This window comes from Ambystoma mexicanum, chromosome 7q, assembly GCF_040938575.1.
Source record: "Ambystoma mexicanum isolate Mex_15411 chromosome 7q, UKY_AmexF1_1, whole genome shotgun sequence".
NCBI lineage: Eukaryota > Metazoa > Chordata > Amphibia > Caudata > Ambystomatidae > Ambystoma > Ambystoma mexicanum.
In genome coordinates, this window is record NC_090941.1 from 656,573,811 (window position 1) to 656,594,088 (window position 20,278).

The following is a 20,278-nucleotide window of genomic DNA, read 5'->3' on the forward strand; positions in this document are numbered from 1 at the left end:
AGTCAGCTTAGGACATTGCAAAGGAAATTAGTAGCAAGGTCAGCAGTCTTGCACACAGTGAAAAGGTGTGCAGTGATTGGTCACAAAGATGAGGTGAAGCTGCACCCAGCTAAGAGTACAAGGAAGCAGGACTAAATCAAATGTTGCCACAGGATGCAGGGTCTGTAACGGAAAGGGGTAGAATGCAGCATAGTGATTGGCTGCAACTGAGAAAGTTCAATCCAGTTTCACACATTCAGCAAATGAAACATAACAAATAAAAGGTCTGCTCATGTCCCCAGAAACTAACCACAACAAGGTCACAGTCCTGGTGGGAATCAAGACCACGTGTGGAGGCAAGCACAGAGCAGAGTCACTCAGATAGAAGAGAGAACATGACCCCTGGAGGTAAATGACCGCCCAATTGTGAAGACATAACACAACTAGAAGCCACCTCCGTCCCTACGCAACACATAAATATACATAGATTCAAAATCATTAAAGTGACACCTAGGATGCCATGAATTATATATATTTATTAAGAAATCTTAAGCAAACATCAAAACAATGAAGCTACCACGTTAGTTGTTCGAGTAGAAATAGAACACAAATAGACCCAATAAGTGTTCTGCCTAAGCAACATGCCTAAAAGGCCTAAAAGCGTATGATGTCATGCATATCAGCCGTGCGAAAGCAAGAAGCAGAGTTACACGTTTCCAATCAGGAGTGCTGCCGGTTGACGCAGCTAGAAGGGAGGAACAGTAAGATGGCGTCAGCAATCAATTGCAATGGAAGCTAAAATGTACAAGTTAGATTGAAGTGGCCCACCCTAGGATGGCCGCAGGAGCTCCAACAATTAAAAAACTAAGGGCTAAAGCACCAAAATGGTGCTTTTAATCAGCCAATAGCAGCTCTAGGAAAGTAGACAAATGAGTATGAAGTCATTTTATGAATAAATAAAGCAGCACGGTCACAAGGGTTAGGATAGGCCAATAGGGATAGGAAGTGTATAGATTCACATACAGAGTGACCAGTCCTCAAGAGAAGGTTTTGAAGTGGGGGTATTGATTATTTGCACCAAGTTCATGCACATTAAAAGATACCTTTGACACCTTGTAGAATTCTAGTTGTTTCTACCAATAGTCCTACATGAACTACTGGTCCAAACATATCCATGCATCTGTTTAGGTGAAAGCAGGAGCACAAGCTCCTTTGTGTCCATTTGCCATTTGTTATTGGGAGTATTTTTACTCCCCATTTTGATTTTTGGGGAGTATTTGCTTATTTGTAGCGAATAAAAGTGGCTGATACACCCCTAATCTGTAGGGCTGACAGTAACTGTAAATGCCCAATCCAGAAGCTTGTTACTGCCTACGTACTTTGCACACGCTAAAATTCGCACGTCTCTATAAAACTGCCATTTTACTACCCAGATGATGATTTCTTTTGGATGAATCCCTGCTGCATTTGCGTGCAATACATTTTAGTTTTTCTTGCTCCGGCGCACTTTGACTCATGTGGATTATTTTTTACTTCCGATTTTTGGGTCTTAGTTCACAATTCATACCATTTCTGACCCACAAAGAGTCCATCAATAGCTAAATGTTGAACTCTGTCCACCAGAACGGCAGACCAAAACTGAAAAGAAAGAAAATCAACTTTGTTAGTGAGTAGACTGGCCACTTTCAGAAAGCTTGAAGTCTACTTCCCAGAGGCCTTATATAATTCTGCCCTCCCGTCCCACTGTAAAAACAAAATCAAAAAAATAACAAAAACAAAAAGCCTGGGAGTTTCTCACAGGGTGCTTAAAAGGCACTGCTGGGGTGTAAGCAAGGGTGCTTGCCCTCAAATTGACAAAAATAGCTACCTAGGTCCCTAGTACTGGCAGACCTTTGCCTTACAATCCAGGACAGGCATCTTGCCTGTTGATTCCTTCTTCTTTGCGCAACGCATGCTAGTGTGGATCCTGCAGCACATCCACGTGTCCTCTACAGCTTCAACTCCCATCAGACCTAGCCAACACAATCAATAGTGAGGGATCATGGAGTCGCAGTCCAAAACATCCAGTGAGCCACAGGTTGCAGACCCCTGTAATAGCGGTTGTGCTCATGGCTGGTATGGGCAAACATTCTACTGATAGGCACATGCCAGGCCTCATTTTATGTCGACGTTCTACCAACGCAGTAGCTCCAACACCTTCTGGATCTATTGTATGACAATTAGAAGGGACAATCATTGGCCTTTCTCTGCAATTGATCTTCCTTTAGTGGTTTTATCAGGGACACACATGTTCAGACTGAGTGACGGCAGATTGTCAGCTCTTACAGTCAAAGTTCCTTACTCGCCCCAAAGCTGCCAGATGTTACTAAATAAATAAGTAGGGCCCAGGAGGTTTAAATGTACGAGTTACATTTAGTGACATTTCTTTGTAATCACATCATTTACAAATCACAGAGCAGTTTGATGCTACAAATCCACATGTTTTTCAAACCTCAAGAAAACATATTAGGGGCTTTTAGAGAAATAATACACTGCCTAAATGGGTGGATTGGGTGGGAAGGAGAGGGGACAGCCTTTCAGCAAAGCATCAAAATCCCCATGTAAGATCTGTTGCAGAACACTAGATAGACAACTAGCTTAGGGAGGAATACACAAAAGAAACTGGGTAAAACATTGCTTATGTATTGTGAATATGTCTGGTATATCAACAACAAAATCGCGAATATCACACTAAAAAAATCCAGCTTGGTTTTCAAGGAACATAATCACAGCATAGCCATCTTGAGCTAATTTCATTAGCACATCTGGGACTAGTTTAAGAAAGGGACCTCTCAAAGTAGAAGCTTTCGAGTATCAAAAAACTGAAAGCCAGCAAAAAGGGGCGTGGGTACAAAGAATTCAACAGGATACGAACCTATTAGCCATTTACCTACAAGTTGAAAACTGGCATGTGAAAGGTTTGACTAAAGGTATCTTTTCACTGTAACAGCTAGTTTCGCCAACATCGTAATAAATATATCCGCTCACGGTATGAAAAGTAAACAAAGCCACAGTAAAGGCAGCATATGAAATAATAATAAAAAAAGGAGCAGCAATCCATTCCTTCCTGGTCCCAGTCCTTACTGAATGAGGAGCCCATGCCTCAAGCGGCAAGCCACACCCTATTTTTCTTCCAATAGAATTCTCACTTTGCCTGGGGTGACCACCGACACTTGCCCTGATGCGACCTATGCCCTGATGCAGTGTGAGGTGTTAATGGGCAGCCCACAGACTAAAATCTTGCAATTTTTCCTGTTTCTCCGTTTTTCTGTTTGCCTGCCTTTTATCTCCACTCATTCAAAAGATCCTTTTCCGAGCAAAGACGGTTTGAGGGGGTTTGGTTGGTTTCTGTGGCCCCCTTCTGGCTGAAGAAACCTAGATCCATATGGTTATGATGGTAAAAACATCATCCCAATCGAGGACTTATCCTCTGTCTAGGTGTGGAGACATCCTGTCTTAGGGTACAAGCCACTTTCCCAACATGGACTTCCCTCTTGTTCTCAAGGATGTCTCTTCCCCTTCATCCCCACCATAGAGCCTTTTGGAGGATCTGCGCCTTCTTTTCTACAAGTGCCTTTTCCAGGTGGCCATTGCCTCAGCTCGATGTTAGTGGAAGTAAAATCTTACGTTGGATCCGAACCCTAATTAGGGTTTGTGCCCTTGTGCCAACCCCAGATTAAGCGATGGGTCAGTGGGTCACCACAAGCAAAAGGAGAATTCCACTGGATGAAAAATGGAGACTGGGATGAGTAAGAGAATGACTGAATACTAGTAAGTAATCTTATCACTACTGCAGGAATTTAAACAGAAAAAATATTACATTTTTACACAAAGAGACATTTAATTTAGTTAGATCATAGGCTATGTTTGTGTTTATGTGTAAAAAAAATATACAGGCATTAAACCGGTTTCTTATGGGAAGTAACGATATTTGACCACACATTCAAATGTGTTCAGAGATGCACAATTAGGAACCAGGTCACCCGAGACCCCCGTCACCTACTTAGTAACTAAACCACTTATTCTCTGAAAAAAGAGACCGACCAATAGCATCAATGCTAACGTGCCTTGGTCTCGCAGTAGTGAAGAGATTTGCAATAAGGTGCATCAGCTGCAACATAAACGTGCATTTTAAGCATATCTTCTCACTTACATGAAATAAACGTGATACATTTTGGGGTCAAGTCTATGTATAAAGAGGATGGAAAGCTAGCCAGACACAAAGGGTGCACATCTATCCACAATTAAGACACTACTATGGAGTTTAAGTTAATGGAAGCACGTATATAACTGTGTTGCCTTATGCCCATCGTGTTCCTCCTTCTGTGTAACTCACACCCCTCTGATGCTTCCTGTGGTGTTGGTTGTTGGATGTCTTCCACCGCCCTCACTCTCCCCTCCCTTTGCACCCTCTATGGTGCTCTCAATCTCTCCCATCTTCTCTTAACTGCTACTCTATCTCCTATCCTACCGCTCTCACTAAGTCTGGAAGGAATACATTCATGAGGGATATCTGGTCTCCAACCCAGGCCTTCCTATCGCCGATTCCTACATCAGTGCTTCCTTCGGACAGACTCTCACGGACATCCTGTGTCATTCCCTCTCCCGACCTATGGACCCCCTAATATGGTTTCTGTTCTCTCTCTCATTAATGGCGGCACCCAGTGGGAAGCCCTCTTGATCGCCTTCCACTCCTCCAAGACCATAATTAACGTCTATTTGAAGGCACCATCTAGGCCCAGGGCCCACAGCGCAATCTTCTCCTTTTCGATAGGCGTCTCCCATGTCTTATCAACTTCCTTCCTTCTGCTACTCCTAGCATCTCTATGGCTCCCCCACCCCCTACTTTTTCTGCCGCCTCTCTGCAACCCTCCTCCTCTCTGCCTACCATGCCACCACCTTCTACCACATCCGCCCACTCGCGGCCCCCTCTACTACTCCTGCTGTGCGTACCTCATGCCTGTGCCCCACCAAAGAAGTCTTTCAAATGTGGCAACCTGCTCCACATCGCTACTTTCAAGGTTTGCTCCGCTGTCAAACATTCCTCAGACATCTGCCACCTCCTCGAAGAACTTGACTGGATGTCCACGCTCTTATCAAGACATGGTTCACGGCCAGCTATGTCACGAGTTTGAACACTCGCCTCTCTGATGGCTACAAGAGCCTCTCAGAACCCATAACCAACTGTCCCGGAGGTGGAGTAGCTCTGATCTTTCCGGAGTGGGTCCCTGCTTCTGTCATTCCTGCGCAGGCCTACTCCTCCTTTGAATGACTGGTCTGTATTCGCTCTTTCTCTCTCCTTCTCCTGGCTGCTCTCTGACCATCTATTAGGCCACCTGGCCAGGTCACCCTCTTCCTCTCAGAGTGGACTAATCTCTCCTTGCCTCTACCTCTTAACTTCTCCTCCTATACCTCAGCATCCACCTGGATGCTTCTAATCCCTCCTCTGGGATCATCCGCCACCTCTGCGACACTCACCATCCATTCTACCCTCTGGTCCCACACACTCTGCCGGGCACACCCTGGATGTTCTCATCTCCTCAGACATCACCCTCTAGAATCCTCTCAACACTCCTCTCTCTTGGAATGACCACTTTCTGCTCTCCTCTCACCTGAAACTCTCTGTCCCGCAGGCTAAGCCCACCCCAGCACTGCCGCCTACCTTCTCAGTCATTCGACACATGAAGCGTGTGTCAGTGGATGTCTAGGATGCCATTTTCTCTGCTCCTCCTACACCTGACACTCCACACAGCCCTCTCTAACCGGCATTGCTCTATCTCCAACACTCTGGACGTCTTTGCCCGTCATGAGAATCTATCTGAAGCCTAGCCCCCCCTCCCCCCGTGCAACTCTTGGTATGACTCCTACCTCACTACCCTCAAAAACAAGTGCAGGGGGGCTGAGAGGAAGTGGAGGGCATCGGGATCATCATTTGACAAACTGGCCTGCCATCTGCTCCAAAGGCAATACAGACTCTCTGTCCCGTCCAAGAAGGGTGCCGACCTCCAAGCCTGCATCTCTGCGGTCTCTTAACAACACGGCCAAACTCTTAAAAATCGGCAAGGAGCTGGCCAATCCTTCTGCAGGCTCTACCTTGCCTGTTCCTGCCCAGGCCCCCTGTACGGCACGGGCTTCTCACTTCACCACTAAAACTCAGGACATCCTGTCCTCCCTCCACTTCCTCTCCCCGTCTGGCCGCCTTTCCCTCTCCTCCTCCTTTCTCTCTGAATAAACCTGTCGATGTTTCTAGACAAGTGCAATCTATGAAAGTGTCATCCAAACGGGTGCACCCCTGCTCCTCCAGAACCACCAAGGACCACATTGACATCCTTACTCCAGCACTGGCCGATGTTTGCAATCACTTTTTTGTCACTGGGTCCTTCCTCTCTCTCTGGAAGCACTCCCTTGTTCACCCCCTTATTAAAAAGCCTTCTGCCGATCCTACCTGTCTGGGAAACTATCGGCCGATCGCCATCACTCCTTTTCTGGGCAAACTCCTGGAAAAGTTGGCCACCTCCCAGATTACTCTCCACACTGAATCTTTTGGTTGTCTCCATGCCCATCAGTCTGGATTCAGAGCAGCCAGAGGCACGGAATCTGCTCTCCTGAACACCTGTGAAGATCTGCTCACTATTCTTGACTCAAGCTGTCCTTCTGTCCTCATCCTTCTCGACCTTTCCTCCGCTTCTGACACGGTCAACCACACAATCCTGATCAATTGACTCTGTGAGAACCTGGGCATTACGGATCAGGCCATGGATTGGTTGACCTCCTTCCTCATGGACCGACCCTCCCCTGTCCAACTTGGGTCCTTTTTTCCACCACCTCTCTCTAGTCATGTGGTGTTCCACAGAGCGCTCACCCTAGCTCTTCAATGTCTGTTTAGCCCCTTTGGCCCACTTAATCTCTACCTTATCCTCTAACTTTAGTGTTATGCGGATGACATGCCACCCTCTTTCAGGCTCCCCCCTCAGCCTCCTCAGCTCTCTTGCTCAATCCCAACTGTCTATCCGCTATTCAGGATTGGTGTGCATATGACGATCTCTGCCTTAATGCCAGTAAGACGGAGATCCTTCTCATTGGGACCCATGCTCTCGCTTTCCCTCTGGCCGTCACTTCGTTCCTCTTCCTTTGCCTTCCCATGAGGCGAAAAAACGACTCCACTCTCTCCTTCCATCACATCACAGACCTTGCCAAGAAGACCCACTACCAGCTGCACCTGCTCAGGAGGCATTCTTCCTTTCTCACTTTTCTCCAGAAGCTTGTCTCCAGAGCCCTGGTTCTTTCTAGGCTGGACTACTGCAACAGTCTCTTTCTCAATCTGCCTTCCTCCACTCTCCGCCCTCTGCATTTAATTCAGAACAGGAATGCGCGACTTGTCCTTGGACTCATCCCTCCACTGGATGCCGGTGGCAGCAAGGATCAAGTTCAAGACCCTCTGCATCATCCACAAGGCTTTCTGGGGCCAGGGCCTGCACTACATCCAACTCGCTCTTCAAAAATCCCTTCCTTGTTGAGCCCTTCGCTTAGCCACCTCCAACTCTCTGGGGGTCATACGCTTCTCCAGGCATAGAGTGGGGGAGGGGTAGATCTTGCTCCTCTGGAGGGACCTCCCTCCGGAATGGCCTCCCTGCCCCTCTCAAACTTGAGTCGGACTGCGTGAAATTCGTGAAGCAGCTCAAGGCCTTCCTTTTCGCCTGTGCATTCTCTCTCTCTTCCCTGCTGACCCCACTGTCTGCTGCACTGACAGGTTGCCTGGCTAACCCCCGAGTCTCACTGGGTACCAGGCTCCCCCATGACCAGTCTCCCCGCACTGCTTCCGGGTCTAATGCGCACTTAGTGACTGTAACCCTACAGTCCCCTACCTCCCAGAGCAGCACGTCCCTGGCTGATCGTCCTCAGAGCAATGCTGCCCTGATGGCATCCCCCCCCCCTGCACTTTGTGTTGTTGCACTTACACGATCTGAATGACACAGTCCTAGTAAGATTGTTTGTTTTGTCCTCCATCTGTCTTCCCACCCTTGTCTTGTCGCACCCAGAAACAGTTGTTTATAGGCACGTTATAAATGACTTATTATATCATACGTTGTAGAACGGGTTGAGCTGAAGGAGCAACAGATCAATAAAAGGTCCAAGAGCAAAGAAAACACAGATACATAAGAAGACGGAAACGTAGCAAAGTGCCACAGGTTGCAATAAATAATATATATTTTGTCTACTGATCGGTGAATAAACCTCTAATGGTCCACAATCCTGGGGTCATTTGTGTGAAAATTGTGTATAAGATGTTATTCAGGTGCAAAACTATAAGTTACAAATTGTAGCAGCACCATACAGTTAATTTACATATTTTTGGTAGTGATCCATAAAAATACTAGCAAATGTAAAAAGACACTTTTACACACATGATCAATAAGAATACACGATAAACGAACGTATGCCGATCAATTAGCACACGCGTATATGAAGCACCATATGTCACAATAAAGGGGATTAACATATCGAGTGAGGGCCAGTATCCGAGGGTCATGTAAAATAAATAAAAAGTCTCACTCAAGCATGAGGGTCAGAAACCAGAGTTGAATACTAGTACAACGTATGTATAATGTAGTGAAACGCTGCCCACTGTATGAAAACCATGGTTACTAAAATCGTATGGGAATACAATTACTATATACGTAATAAACGAAAACGACCTCACTCCCATATACACATATTCTACAGCACTACATACACGTCCGATCTTCACCCCTCACCGCAACCTGTCTTTACACACTTTATTTTGACAGGTATTTGACAGTGGCCCTCCCCCAATTACGGAGCTTGAGCCGTTCAGTCAGTAAATAACCCTGTTATATTTAAGGTCGCAGTGGGCTACAAGTCCGCTGGCATTCACATGACCCCGCTCTAAACTCCGCACCCTTAAACATCGGTGCAACAACTCACCATGGTTGGTTACTGTCTGCACAATTGGTTCTCTTCTGCCGGGTTCTTCTACTGTGCACCACTCACTCACTTCCGCCACCTTCTGCAGTCTCACTTCCGCCGTCGCTTTCATGATGACGTCGCAGCAGGACGCATGAAAAGAGATGCTTCAGTTCAGTCGTGCTTTGTCCGGGCAATCTACTTTACACAAAGAGAAACAGTATGAGTAACTAGATAGCGCTTTACGTTGGGGACAAATTAGCCTATAATACTTATTGATTATTAACTAGAGGAACGGAAGCCTATGACTCTACAGCTTCCGAGATGGAGGAATATATAGCCAGTTCCATGTGAACTTTTTTTGCTAGATTTGTACCTCATTGGGACTGTGAAGGCGCTGAGAGTTTTGAGGAGGGGTTATTTATAAATGCTGCACCATCATAGACCTGGTTCTAGATAGGCACAGGGCACAGAGTTTGCCGTTTAACTGAGATGTTGTTTTTTTGATTGGGAAGTGAGCGGTCGAAGTGCATGAAAAGAAGTAGTGGAACGATGTTGCCTGCTGGTCTGCCCCGCTGCCCACAAACCCCATTGCCAAGCCCCCTCCCAAGCACACTACAAAACCTCAAACAAATGCGCCTGCTGTTATAAGCTAACGTTCACTGCGGTGCACTGAAGTGCAAGTTTCAGATGCTTCCTACACGTTTATTTTAAAACGATACCATTTCGGAACATTTATTTCTTCCAAATAAAAGTTTAGGAACAGTAAAATGTAATACAAAAACTAGAGAAGCACCACTCCCTACTTCGACCAATGGTGGGCTAATACCATGACGCCAGGTCACAATTTATTTTGACAAAGGGTTTTATATCCCCTGACAGCAAATTCACACCCCCTTCATCCAACATCAAGCAGTTCCGTTCTAGAAACATGCTTGACCTTTGTAAGACCTGACAACATACTAGCCACATTATTTATATGTTGAACTCTGAACACTCATTTGTTAAAATGTGGGTTTCATATATTTACAGCATCTTGGCTAGAGCAGATCTAACTTTGGAAACCCTTATTGTTAATCCAACTCGAGCAAAGGTAACATGTTTTAGATCTGATTGGATTAATATGAGAACTGAGTGCCTCTCATATAAAGATTTTCAAGTACTGGCCTTTGAACAATAAATACTCACATTTTTGGCGCCATACCTAAACCAATCTCCTTCTCCACAAGTGAGAACAACCATCCTACGCCTGCGGTTTAACCTATTTCCCACTCGTGATATCCTGGCTAGAAGGAGGTTGCTGCCTTGGAAGGAGAACTACTGTGCCTTCTGTCAGGATGCGGCAGTCAAAGAAACCCTTAAACATATTATAACTGAATGTCCGGCTGTAAGTAGTTTAAGAAGGAAACATTTTGAGTCGCAGATGTCTTATTTTAGTGCAATACCTCCTGACACTCGTTGGTCGATAATATTATCCACTAATTCATTAAGTATCCGCATTGCTACCTATAACTTTCTAGCGGCCGTAAAACTGGAATCAAATTCTTTGTCTCCGATTGGACCAGAAATGTAAGGATTTCCAAGTTTTGTGATCTTGCCTGAATGTATAGGAAATGTCTCAATCGGGATGGGCCATGTGTTTTAAAAATTGCATAGGTTGTGCAGAGACAATATATGATACATTGTTCTGTTTCTGCAATCAAGAGACTTATTTTATGATATTATTTACTCAGTGGAAATAATTTATAATTATGATTGATAACTTCAATATGTGGTACATATGTTTTTCATATTTTTTCCTTTTATACTTAGTTAAGTCTTGTATAACGTCTTGTTCTTTCCAAAGATTTTATGTTTGTCTTTTGTTTATATTTTTGTCTTTTTTATTCCATTTTTATTCCATTTTCATCTGATGTTCTTCGGTCTATTTAATATGTAACTGAATTCTGTTTAAATATTGAAAAAGTTGAATTTTTCAGCTATGTTCAATAAAGAAAAAAAACATGTTTTTTTTAGCATTGCATTATTTTAAATTTTGTACAACTTGTACTTGTTGCTACCAAGTAGCTTAAACCATAATCGTACTGCCGGCATTCTGAAATTTGTAATTTTTCTCCTGCCCCTTTATAAATCCACCATTACATACAATTCAAGGATAGGAAGAACAAACGGCACTTGATGAAAATCTGGTGAATGACATTTGGTAGAAATGTATAGTCCTAAAATAGACTGACAAATTGAACAAATGGTGTGATCCTGGTCAGATTGTATTTTTGGGGAAGATAATTCCAGATAACTATCTTTAGTCGCCTTAGAAACACTCTCTTTGTGATCTACATGTCAAAAGTACTTTAAGTGTACCATAATGAATACATAATTTGAAAACATTCTTACATAAGGATAACATTAGTTAAAGTCCTTCCTGTGTCACATTGAGCTCTTAAATGGTCCCATTTGGAAGTTGTGAACCTATTAATTTTTATATGTAGTGAAAAAGGCTAGTTTTCTGTTATTTCTGTTAAGACCCTGAAAACGTTTTTATGCAATTCCCGGTGTTTTTAATAAAAGTCAAGTTGGACTAACACATCAATGCCAAAGGACTCCTCTTTAAGCTTCAAAACACCAGCAGAATGAACCACTGAGTGCTGTTACGCTGTGGGACTGACTATCTGCTGGCAGTTGTGGACCCTTCCTGAGATTTTGTGAGATATATTGGAGCTCCTAGTCATATTATTTAGTGTAATACTTTTGACCACACCCCCTTTCCGCCAAAACTCTTCACTCCCCCCCTGACATCTTTCTCTCTCCTTCCAATACCCTCTTCCTAGTTCCTCTATCTTCCCTGTCTCCCCATGATCCCCATCCTCCCTCCTACTCCCACTACTCCCTACGCTTTCTCCCTTTTTTCCGTCCCCTCACCTCCATTCTTCTTCCTCCTTAAATGATAGTTCCGGGACTTTTTTTTTATTGTCCCTACGGGTCGGCCATGTGTTTGTAAGCATAAATCGGTAGATCGTAGGAAACTTTCCTATGGACCTTACCCGACTTTTCGCCCATTATCGCACTCGAAATCAGCCTCCATTTTGTGATAATCCTATCATTCCGCCGCATCGACCTGGCTCACCTGCCTTTGCGGCACTAAATCAAATCCCCCGCCCCTGAAACAGACTTTATCAAAACATTCATATTCCCCGCCTCTATCCGTGACGTGACTGAGCTGCGTAGGCAAACGCGCCCAGGCGTCTTCTACGCGACTCCACACAGACCCCGGAAATCAACACAGATCAGCTCACAATACAGCGCACCACAATTCGGAATATGAAACTGTACTTTGAAATCAAACCGCAAGATTGTAAATGTGGTAAAGTACATTTATTTGACATCAAATGTTTAGAGAATATTCAGCGATTTGCATTTTTATTTGCTCATGTTCCAAAAAGTTCGTATTGAGGAACGCGATGGTCCTTTGCTGTACACAGGGTCTTAGAGCATCTCACAATACAGCGCCACAATTCGGAATGTGAAACCGTGGTTTAAAAGCAAACGGCAAGATTGTACATTTGGCAAAGTACGTTTATTGGACATCAAATGTTTAGAGAATATTCAGCGATTTGCATTTTTCTTTGCTCTCGATCCAAATTAGTTCGTCTTGAGGGAAGCGATGTTCGTGTGCAGTACACAGGGTGTTGGTTTACGATAAAAATAAGCTCTTCGGTCGCACTGATAATCGCATGGCTGTTCCAACAACGAGGCACTAGGCCACCACAACGGTAGGTATGTTGCATCTAACCGTTAGTACCGCGTAAGGGCATACTTGTACTTGGCGATCGTCCCATAAAATGGTCAGGGTGGTAACGTTGTTCACGCGGAGAAGCAACTGGCGGCTGTAGAAGCCGTCCGCCGGTGTCCGGTACTCGTGACACAGACAGTAGTGAATGATGTACCTAAAAACATAAAAAATGAAATTAGTCTCACCATCAGATCCTTATTAAAATCATAGCGAGGACAGCGCTACTGGGTGTACACAAGTGTTTAAAGGCGTGGCGAAGCAGGGAGGGGGGGGGAGTGGAGTACAAGGTAAGTAGCATAAAATAATAAATAAATAGGGCCAGCTGGTGGCAAGTGCAAGGTAAGTGCAGAACAAGTGCTGGGAAGGGGGGGCTGTAGGATACTGAGACAGTCCCCCAGTGCAGGGGTTGACAGGGAGGCAGTGCAGGTGGAGAGTGGAAGGGCCCAGGACCGAGGTCGCAGACAGTGGACCAGTTGTAGCAGGGGAGAGGGAGAGAGAAAGCAGAAGCAAAGAGGAAGGTTTTGAGGTGCTTCAGTAAAAGCAGATGTTTCTCCTCAAGATAGTGCGCGGTAGAAAACAATATGCCACATAGAACGAACAAGTACAACTGAACCCGTCTTTAAAGCCACTGTATAGTAATGAAATTGCGGTATAAACTCATCAAAAGTTACTTACATTATATTTGCATTTTCCATTGTGTCTCTGTGTAGGGCAGACCCGAAACACCACTCCTTCTTTGCCGACGTTACTTCTTCTAATGAACGTGGCTCATCGTTTCGTTTCTGAAATTTTATTCATTATCTTTTCTTAGTCTTTCAGGATGGTCCCGGCCTGTCAAGGTCAAATCACAATAGAACCTTATACTGGGTCGTGGGCCGTTCCGCCACCCGAGCAAAACATCAAAGCAGCTGACCTTCACTTTGAGCGAGCACACATTTCTAGTTAGCTCCAGTTAGTGTAAGGGCATCTTGTCTGCGTGCCTTTTTTTTTATTGTCCCTATGGGTCGGCCATGTGTTTGTAATACGGAAACATTCTATAATTTTTGTAAAAATGATTTATATTACTGTTTGGTTTAATTGCAATGGGCCTGCAACATGAGGAGACTCGAGAGAACAGACAATCAAATTACAATCATTTAAACCGTGATGTGTATTTCTCAATGAGCTCTGCTTTAGGTGGACATGGAACAGAGGCAATGTTGGGTGGCAATGCAGTTGTCCCCTGCATAGGTTCGTTCACCACTCCATGTATGTGCCTATCGAGGACATCTACGATAAGTCTCTCAATAAACTCATATTGCATATCCTCAAACACTGGTTTGATCACCCATTGTTTACTTCTTTTAGTGAAGGCCTTATTGTAGCGAAGCGTCCCTAAAGTTCCGGTCGTCCTACTTTGTTGACGGCCAACATTATGGTTATGTGCCAAGACCGCTAGAAGAGTCCGATTTATCATGCCTTCCATGCCAAAATGCAATCTTTTGGGCCTGTACTTTAGGCACATATTGTGGAACACCTCCAAATCTCCTGTGTGGCAGAATTCCGTGAGTCCCCTCAAATCTCTTGTTATAGTTTTATCAAATACAATCTTTTCAATGGCCTTGTGAGTGGGTGATGAAGGAATCAACCACTTCTTCTTCCGTGCCTCCTCTGTGGACAAATGGCCATGTTCACATTTGTGGAAATGCTCATTTGTCGACCATCGATGTACGTTGCTACAGTGCAACATTACTGACCGCCATTTTTCCAGTAGAATTTCCAACGACCCTTCACATGTTTTTGAGCTCCACCAAAGATGGTTGCTGATTGACTTGGACCACTGTGAAATACCTTGCATATCTTTTTTTTTTCCTGCAGCCGACAATTTTTTATTGATTGTTTTTGCAAGATGCCATACGTCAAATTGGTGATTTATATTTTTGTACTCTTCTCTCATTGTCTTGGCAATTGAAACGTGTCTGTCCGTGGCTATCAGGTCGATCACCATTCCCCGCGATTGTAGTTCTTGCAATGATGCTACAAAGCCAACTTTCTCCATGGCCACTGAGGATGTACTTTGTGACACCTGCACGACCACCGAACTCACAATTTTCTTACTTTCCATGTCCTGAAAGTGGTAGGTGCAGTACTTGGCTGAAAATCCTGGGCTGTCGCACTGTCCATCACCGGCTAGCCTGAAGCGTTTGCCCGCGAATGTACTTTCCATTGACATTTTTTCCATTCTCCAAGCTTCGCTGATGGCTGGAAATAGATAATCGGTTTGGTATTTGTAGAACTGACTTTTCGCAATGAAATGGATTCCCACAAACTGAAAGAAATACTGTATCTTTTTAAAACTTGAACCACTAAAAAGTGCGGCCGCTGCACAAAGTAGATTGCCTGCTGGCAGTTGCCCCAGCATGGGTTGTGCAGACCATGCGAACGGATGATATTGTGTACAGGTGGCATGTATTTTAAGGTTAGTGCCTCGAATTGCACGAGTCACATTAATCAATGGCTCCCCACATACTTCCCCACCAACCCAATGCCCACATTTCATCATCATAATAATATCCATCAAACAGCTATCGAATACAATGAATTTGGCCTCTTTCCTTATACTGTCACTCTGCATCCCAGCTGGTTCGGCCTGTAACGTTGAGGACATGTCACTCGCATGAAAGGTACAATCTCTGATATCGTCTTCCGCTATGCTGAGTGATATTGATGGTGTTTCATTGTCGTCCACTTCATTCTCTTCCATTGCAACATCTGTTCCTTGTCCGGAGATGGGAGAAAAAAACAATGTCTTCAACTTTCGCGCGCTCTTATTTTTTGCGGGTGTGGATTCTGTGAATTGATCTCCGACTGCATCCAAACTACCAGGAGGACATTCACTATCAATGGCTGGTGGTGGTATAGCTCCGTTGTCAATCACTTCATATTCTTCCCATTGGCACGATGCATCTCCAGTCTCAAGTCCCTGCCAAAAGGTTTGACAAGCAACATCTCTCGTTCGCTTCACTGTCTGTGTAGATCTAGTTCTTACACCCACTCGCAACTAGAGGACAGATTAGAAAAGGGATGTTCAGTTTAAACACAACTTACAGTATTGAACTATTGACAGTGAAAGACAACATAATATAGTGAACAGGACACTAACCTTCTTTTGCTTTCTTTTCTTTGAAACTTTCTTGCCTAGAAATTCAACATCTGGACGCTGTTGCTCCGACTCGTGTGTGCATGTCTCCACTTCCTCTCGCGCTGCAACGACTATATTTTCATGATAAGCACATCCATCACTCACTGAGGCTCCATCGACTCCCTGAAACATAGAACTTTCATTAGTATGTATAATAATATTGAAAACACAAAATGTACTTGGGGACCAATACCCATACGTACATCTCAATAGCAAAACACGAATGAACGCATTGTGTAGAACATTCAAACGACAATAGTTCACGCATTGTTGATCTAGTTAGATTGAACTGTCAAGATCCATACCTCGGGCTCCGCATAGACTTCCATTGATGATATTATTGAAGATGACGCTTCAGCAACTCCCTGAAACACAGTAATTGCATTAGTATGGTTTTCTATTTTGTTTAAAAGAACATAAACTTTCTGCAGGCGTCAACGGCTCATCTAAATAGACCTGCACAAATGATCAGTTGTCTAAAATAAATAATGGATATCTAAATATGATTCGATTTGCTCCATCGTTGGAAGTGTCACCACCCAGAGATCTGCATCAACTACTAGGGGTGATGTTCTTGTTGAAGAAGCTCCGTCAGCTCCCTGAAACATAGTACTTGCGTTAATAAAGAAGGAAGTATAGCGGATGTAATCACGTCATTTGATCTCGCATGATTGCTCTGTCAGTATCCATACCTCGAAATGCATAAGAACATCAAGGGACGCTGTAACTGCGGTGCACACTTCTGCAAGCTGTTGCGCCGACCCGTAACTGCATGCTCCCCCTTCTTCTTGGACTAATGCTCCATCGACTCCCTGAAACATAGGACTTTCATTAGTAATGAACACAATATTGAAAAAAGAAGACACATAGGAGGGCGACGATAGAAGGACATACCAATGGCTAAAAACGAAAGAAACATTGTGTGTAACAATCACGCTACAAGAATGCAAGATCTGATGATCTCCATCGATGGAACTGTCCGGAAACGTACCTCGAGCATCTGAGTGACATCTACGGTTGTCGTCAATGTGTTGGACTCCTCAGCATCTCCCTGAAAGACAGTACTTGCATTATTTTGGATAACAACATTTATAACTGAAAACAAAGACTAGAGGACGAGTACTGTGGTGTACCATTAGGTAAAATGATTACACGATCAATTAAAACTATTGATTTACATGCCTAAAACAAGTCAGTGTCAGAATAGCTAAGTAAGATTACCCGATAGGCGCTTGAAGTGGCTGATGACTGCAATAACGACACGGATGGAGAATCTTCCGCCTTCATATTGAGTGGATACATAAATGGGGAAATTATTGTTAGCTAATGCTACACACTACCGCAAGGCCGAGAGACAAATACGTAAACTTGACTCACCAGTGGAGGGATGTGGACGAATAGAGTGGGAATAGCGGTTGAGAGCAATTTTCGCCTCGCTCGCGGTGTTTTCTTCTTTATTAGCAATGATGTGGAGTACATGTCTGGGCTAAAGTGCCTGCTGCAGATGCGGTATCGATCACCCCTCTTGTCCGCAAAGACTTCAAGGACTCTACTTTCTAGCTCAGAGGCTGGATATCCGCAATATCGGACCCATTCTCTTATCTGATCTATTGTCTTAGGGAAAACATGCATTATAGTATCTTCAGATTTGTTATGGGTCTTCGAAGGGCAACCGCCAATGGAACAGGCAGGCATTATGGAAAGTTCTGAAAAGTAAAGATCAACAATTCTCTATGAATACCAATATGTTAAAACATTAAATGACACATAAAAGGTTCAATGCAAGGTCCGTTTTGGTTCTTGGAACTATACACGTTATTCACATGCGGATAAGTATTTCAATAACTTTCAAAAAATAGAAAAAGTAATTTGACTAAACTCAGAACATGTGACTAGTTCCTTGCATGTACTGTCGTGAACGAAAAGAAAACATGGATGCAATTTGATGACTACTAGCAAATAGATATAAATTAAAAAATTGGACGCAAAATGATTATGGTACATGGACTTACCTTGACGAACAAACAGTTAGATGCAGGGATCAGAGTAGTTTCTTGTCGTAGAACAGGGAGCAGTTCACAGGTTGCAAACTGACGAGTTTGCTCAAAGTGGTCACGGAAGTTCACAGAGACGAAGAGCAGATAACCAGCACCTTCACGGGTTGACTAGCAAAGTGCAAAGAAGTTCTCATTAGAAATATGAAGTGGGTTATAAAGAATTCGAAACAGGGGTGTGTTTGTGAATGAATGACGTGTATATGTCGTGGCATTATGCGGTCTGCAGGGGGCCGTCCAGCGTGAGGGGGGATGCTTGGCAGGAGACACAGGGTCTGGAGGTAGACATGGGAACAACAAACCCATGCTCTATAGACCACTTTGAAGTGTACATGGTCTTTGGCACCTCTTGGCCTTTATCGCTCCCTGACAGCTCCACTTGCCAGCACAAGTACCCCGGTGCGAACTGCCTTTGATAGGGCGGGGGGGGTGGATGGGGGCGGTGGTCGTGCAGACAAGACACAGGAAGACTCGTGAATGGAGACACACTTATGTGGATTGCAGGGGGCCGTCCAGCGTGAGGGGGGATGCTTGGCAGGAGACACAGGGTCTGGAGGTAGACATGGGAACAACAACCCATGCTCTATAGACCACTTTGAAGTGTACATGGTCTTTGGCACCTCTTGGCCTTTATCGCTCCCTGACAGCTCCACTTGCCAGCACAAGTACCCCGGTGCGAACTGCCTTTGATAGGGCGGGGGGGTGGATCGGGGCGGTGGTCGTGCAGACAAGACACAGGAAGACTCGTGAATGGAGACACACTTATGTGGATTGCAGGGGGCCGTCCAGCGTGAGGGGGGATGCTTGGCAGGAGACACGGGGTCTGGAGGTAGACATGGGAACAACAACCCATGCTCTATAGACCACTTTGAAGTGTACATGGTCTTTGGCACCTCTTGGCCTTTATCGCTCCCTGACAGCTCCACTTGCCAGCACAAGTACCCCGGTGCGAACTGCCTTTGATAGGGCGGGGGGGTGGATCGGGGCGGTGGTCGTGCAGACAAGACCCGTTTGCCGCAGGGCCTCACCAAGGAGAGGCCATCTAACTGAATGTAAGAGGATGGCTGCAGGATCTACTACATGGAAGGCAGGGGGGTGAGTTTATAAATACCTCACCCTCCCAGGAGAATATATGGGGGTCATCTCTGTACCCGGTGCCCAAAAAGAGGATTTATTATGATCAACCATATTTATTATTTACCTATAACCATGTTTTGTATCAATAAAATCCAACAGCTTTTTATTGCCAACGCTTGATGCCAACCCACAAAATAATATATGTATGACTGCTGCATATATGGGTTCAACGGTTATGTGGATTGAAGGTGTGCGGCCAGCGTGAGGGAGGATGCTGGCCGGAGACATGTGGTGTGACAAGACAAGGCACTGGAAGGCTATTCAACGGAGACACACTAGATTCATTTAAAAAATCAAAACAACCATTGCTAAAATATATGTTGGGCTTTATTTTAGATTTTAGTTAAACATAAATAATAAACATTACACATTGTAAAGTTGAGGTTGCAGCACATTGAGGGAAAATCCGCGGTATTGTCCACTGTCACTGGGGAAATGTTGTCTAATGGCAAGTACCGCACAGGCAGGTATTACTCTCCGAACGCGGTGTCCGAGCCTCCCGTGAAGCCACCAAGTGAAGCAACGATAGGCCACCAGCCTGTACCACCTGTGAAAAAAAAAGATGCAAACTGTATTAAACTGACCAAACTTTCTTATCAATGTCGATTCAGGTAACACATGTCATTTTTCTTAGAAAAAAATTATATCTAGAAAATGCACTATATGGAACCAATTTACATGCGTTCGAATGATATGTAAATGTAATTTTATATGTGGGGGACGACCATGAAATAGTGGTGGCATCACTGACATCACAAACAGAGTATACTTACTCGTTACTCAGATTACGCGGACGAACAGTGCCACGAAGTTCGTGCATAAGCACCATCATCATCCTCAACACTGTCCGTGAGAGGCAGGCTTCCCTGAACTCTGGCAGCTCGGTGATGCATTGCGGACTTTGCTCGCCTTCCTGCAGACTTTGCTCGCTTTCCGAAATGTAGGCCAAGCACCCGGAATTTTCACGGCAGCAGCAGTTCTCCTCCTCAGTTGGCATTAGCTCGCACCGATTGCACGTGCACCAGGTGGAGACGCCGTCCATGCGACATGGTCCAGGCTCTTCATCCGTTGACTGGTCCTCCCAACTGCCGTCCGAATCCCCATCGTTTTCGCGTGCTTGCCTTTCCAGTAGTTCCTCCTCGGTGTACTCGGGCTCGTACATATACGGCATTA

The 20,278-nt window shown here is 44.7% G+C and overlaps 1 protein-coding gene across 1 annotated transcript in view; it reads right to left on the reverse strand.

Moving 5' to 3' along the window:
• POMP (proteasome maturation protein) overlaps nucleotides 1-9,090 on the reverse strand; it is a 138,860-nt gene extending 129,770 nt beyond the window's left edge. Inside the window, exon 1 of the mRNA XM_069639374.1 lies at nucleotides 8,965-9,090. Within this exon, the coding sequence (XP_069495475.1) occupies nucleotides 8,965-8,967 (3 nt within the window). The 5' untranslated portion in view covers nucleotides 8,968-9,090. The remainder of the gene's footprint in view (nucleotides 1-8,964) is intronic.
• Between the last annotated feature and the right edge of the window lie 11,188 nt (nucleotides 9,091-20,278).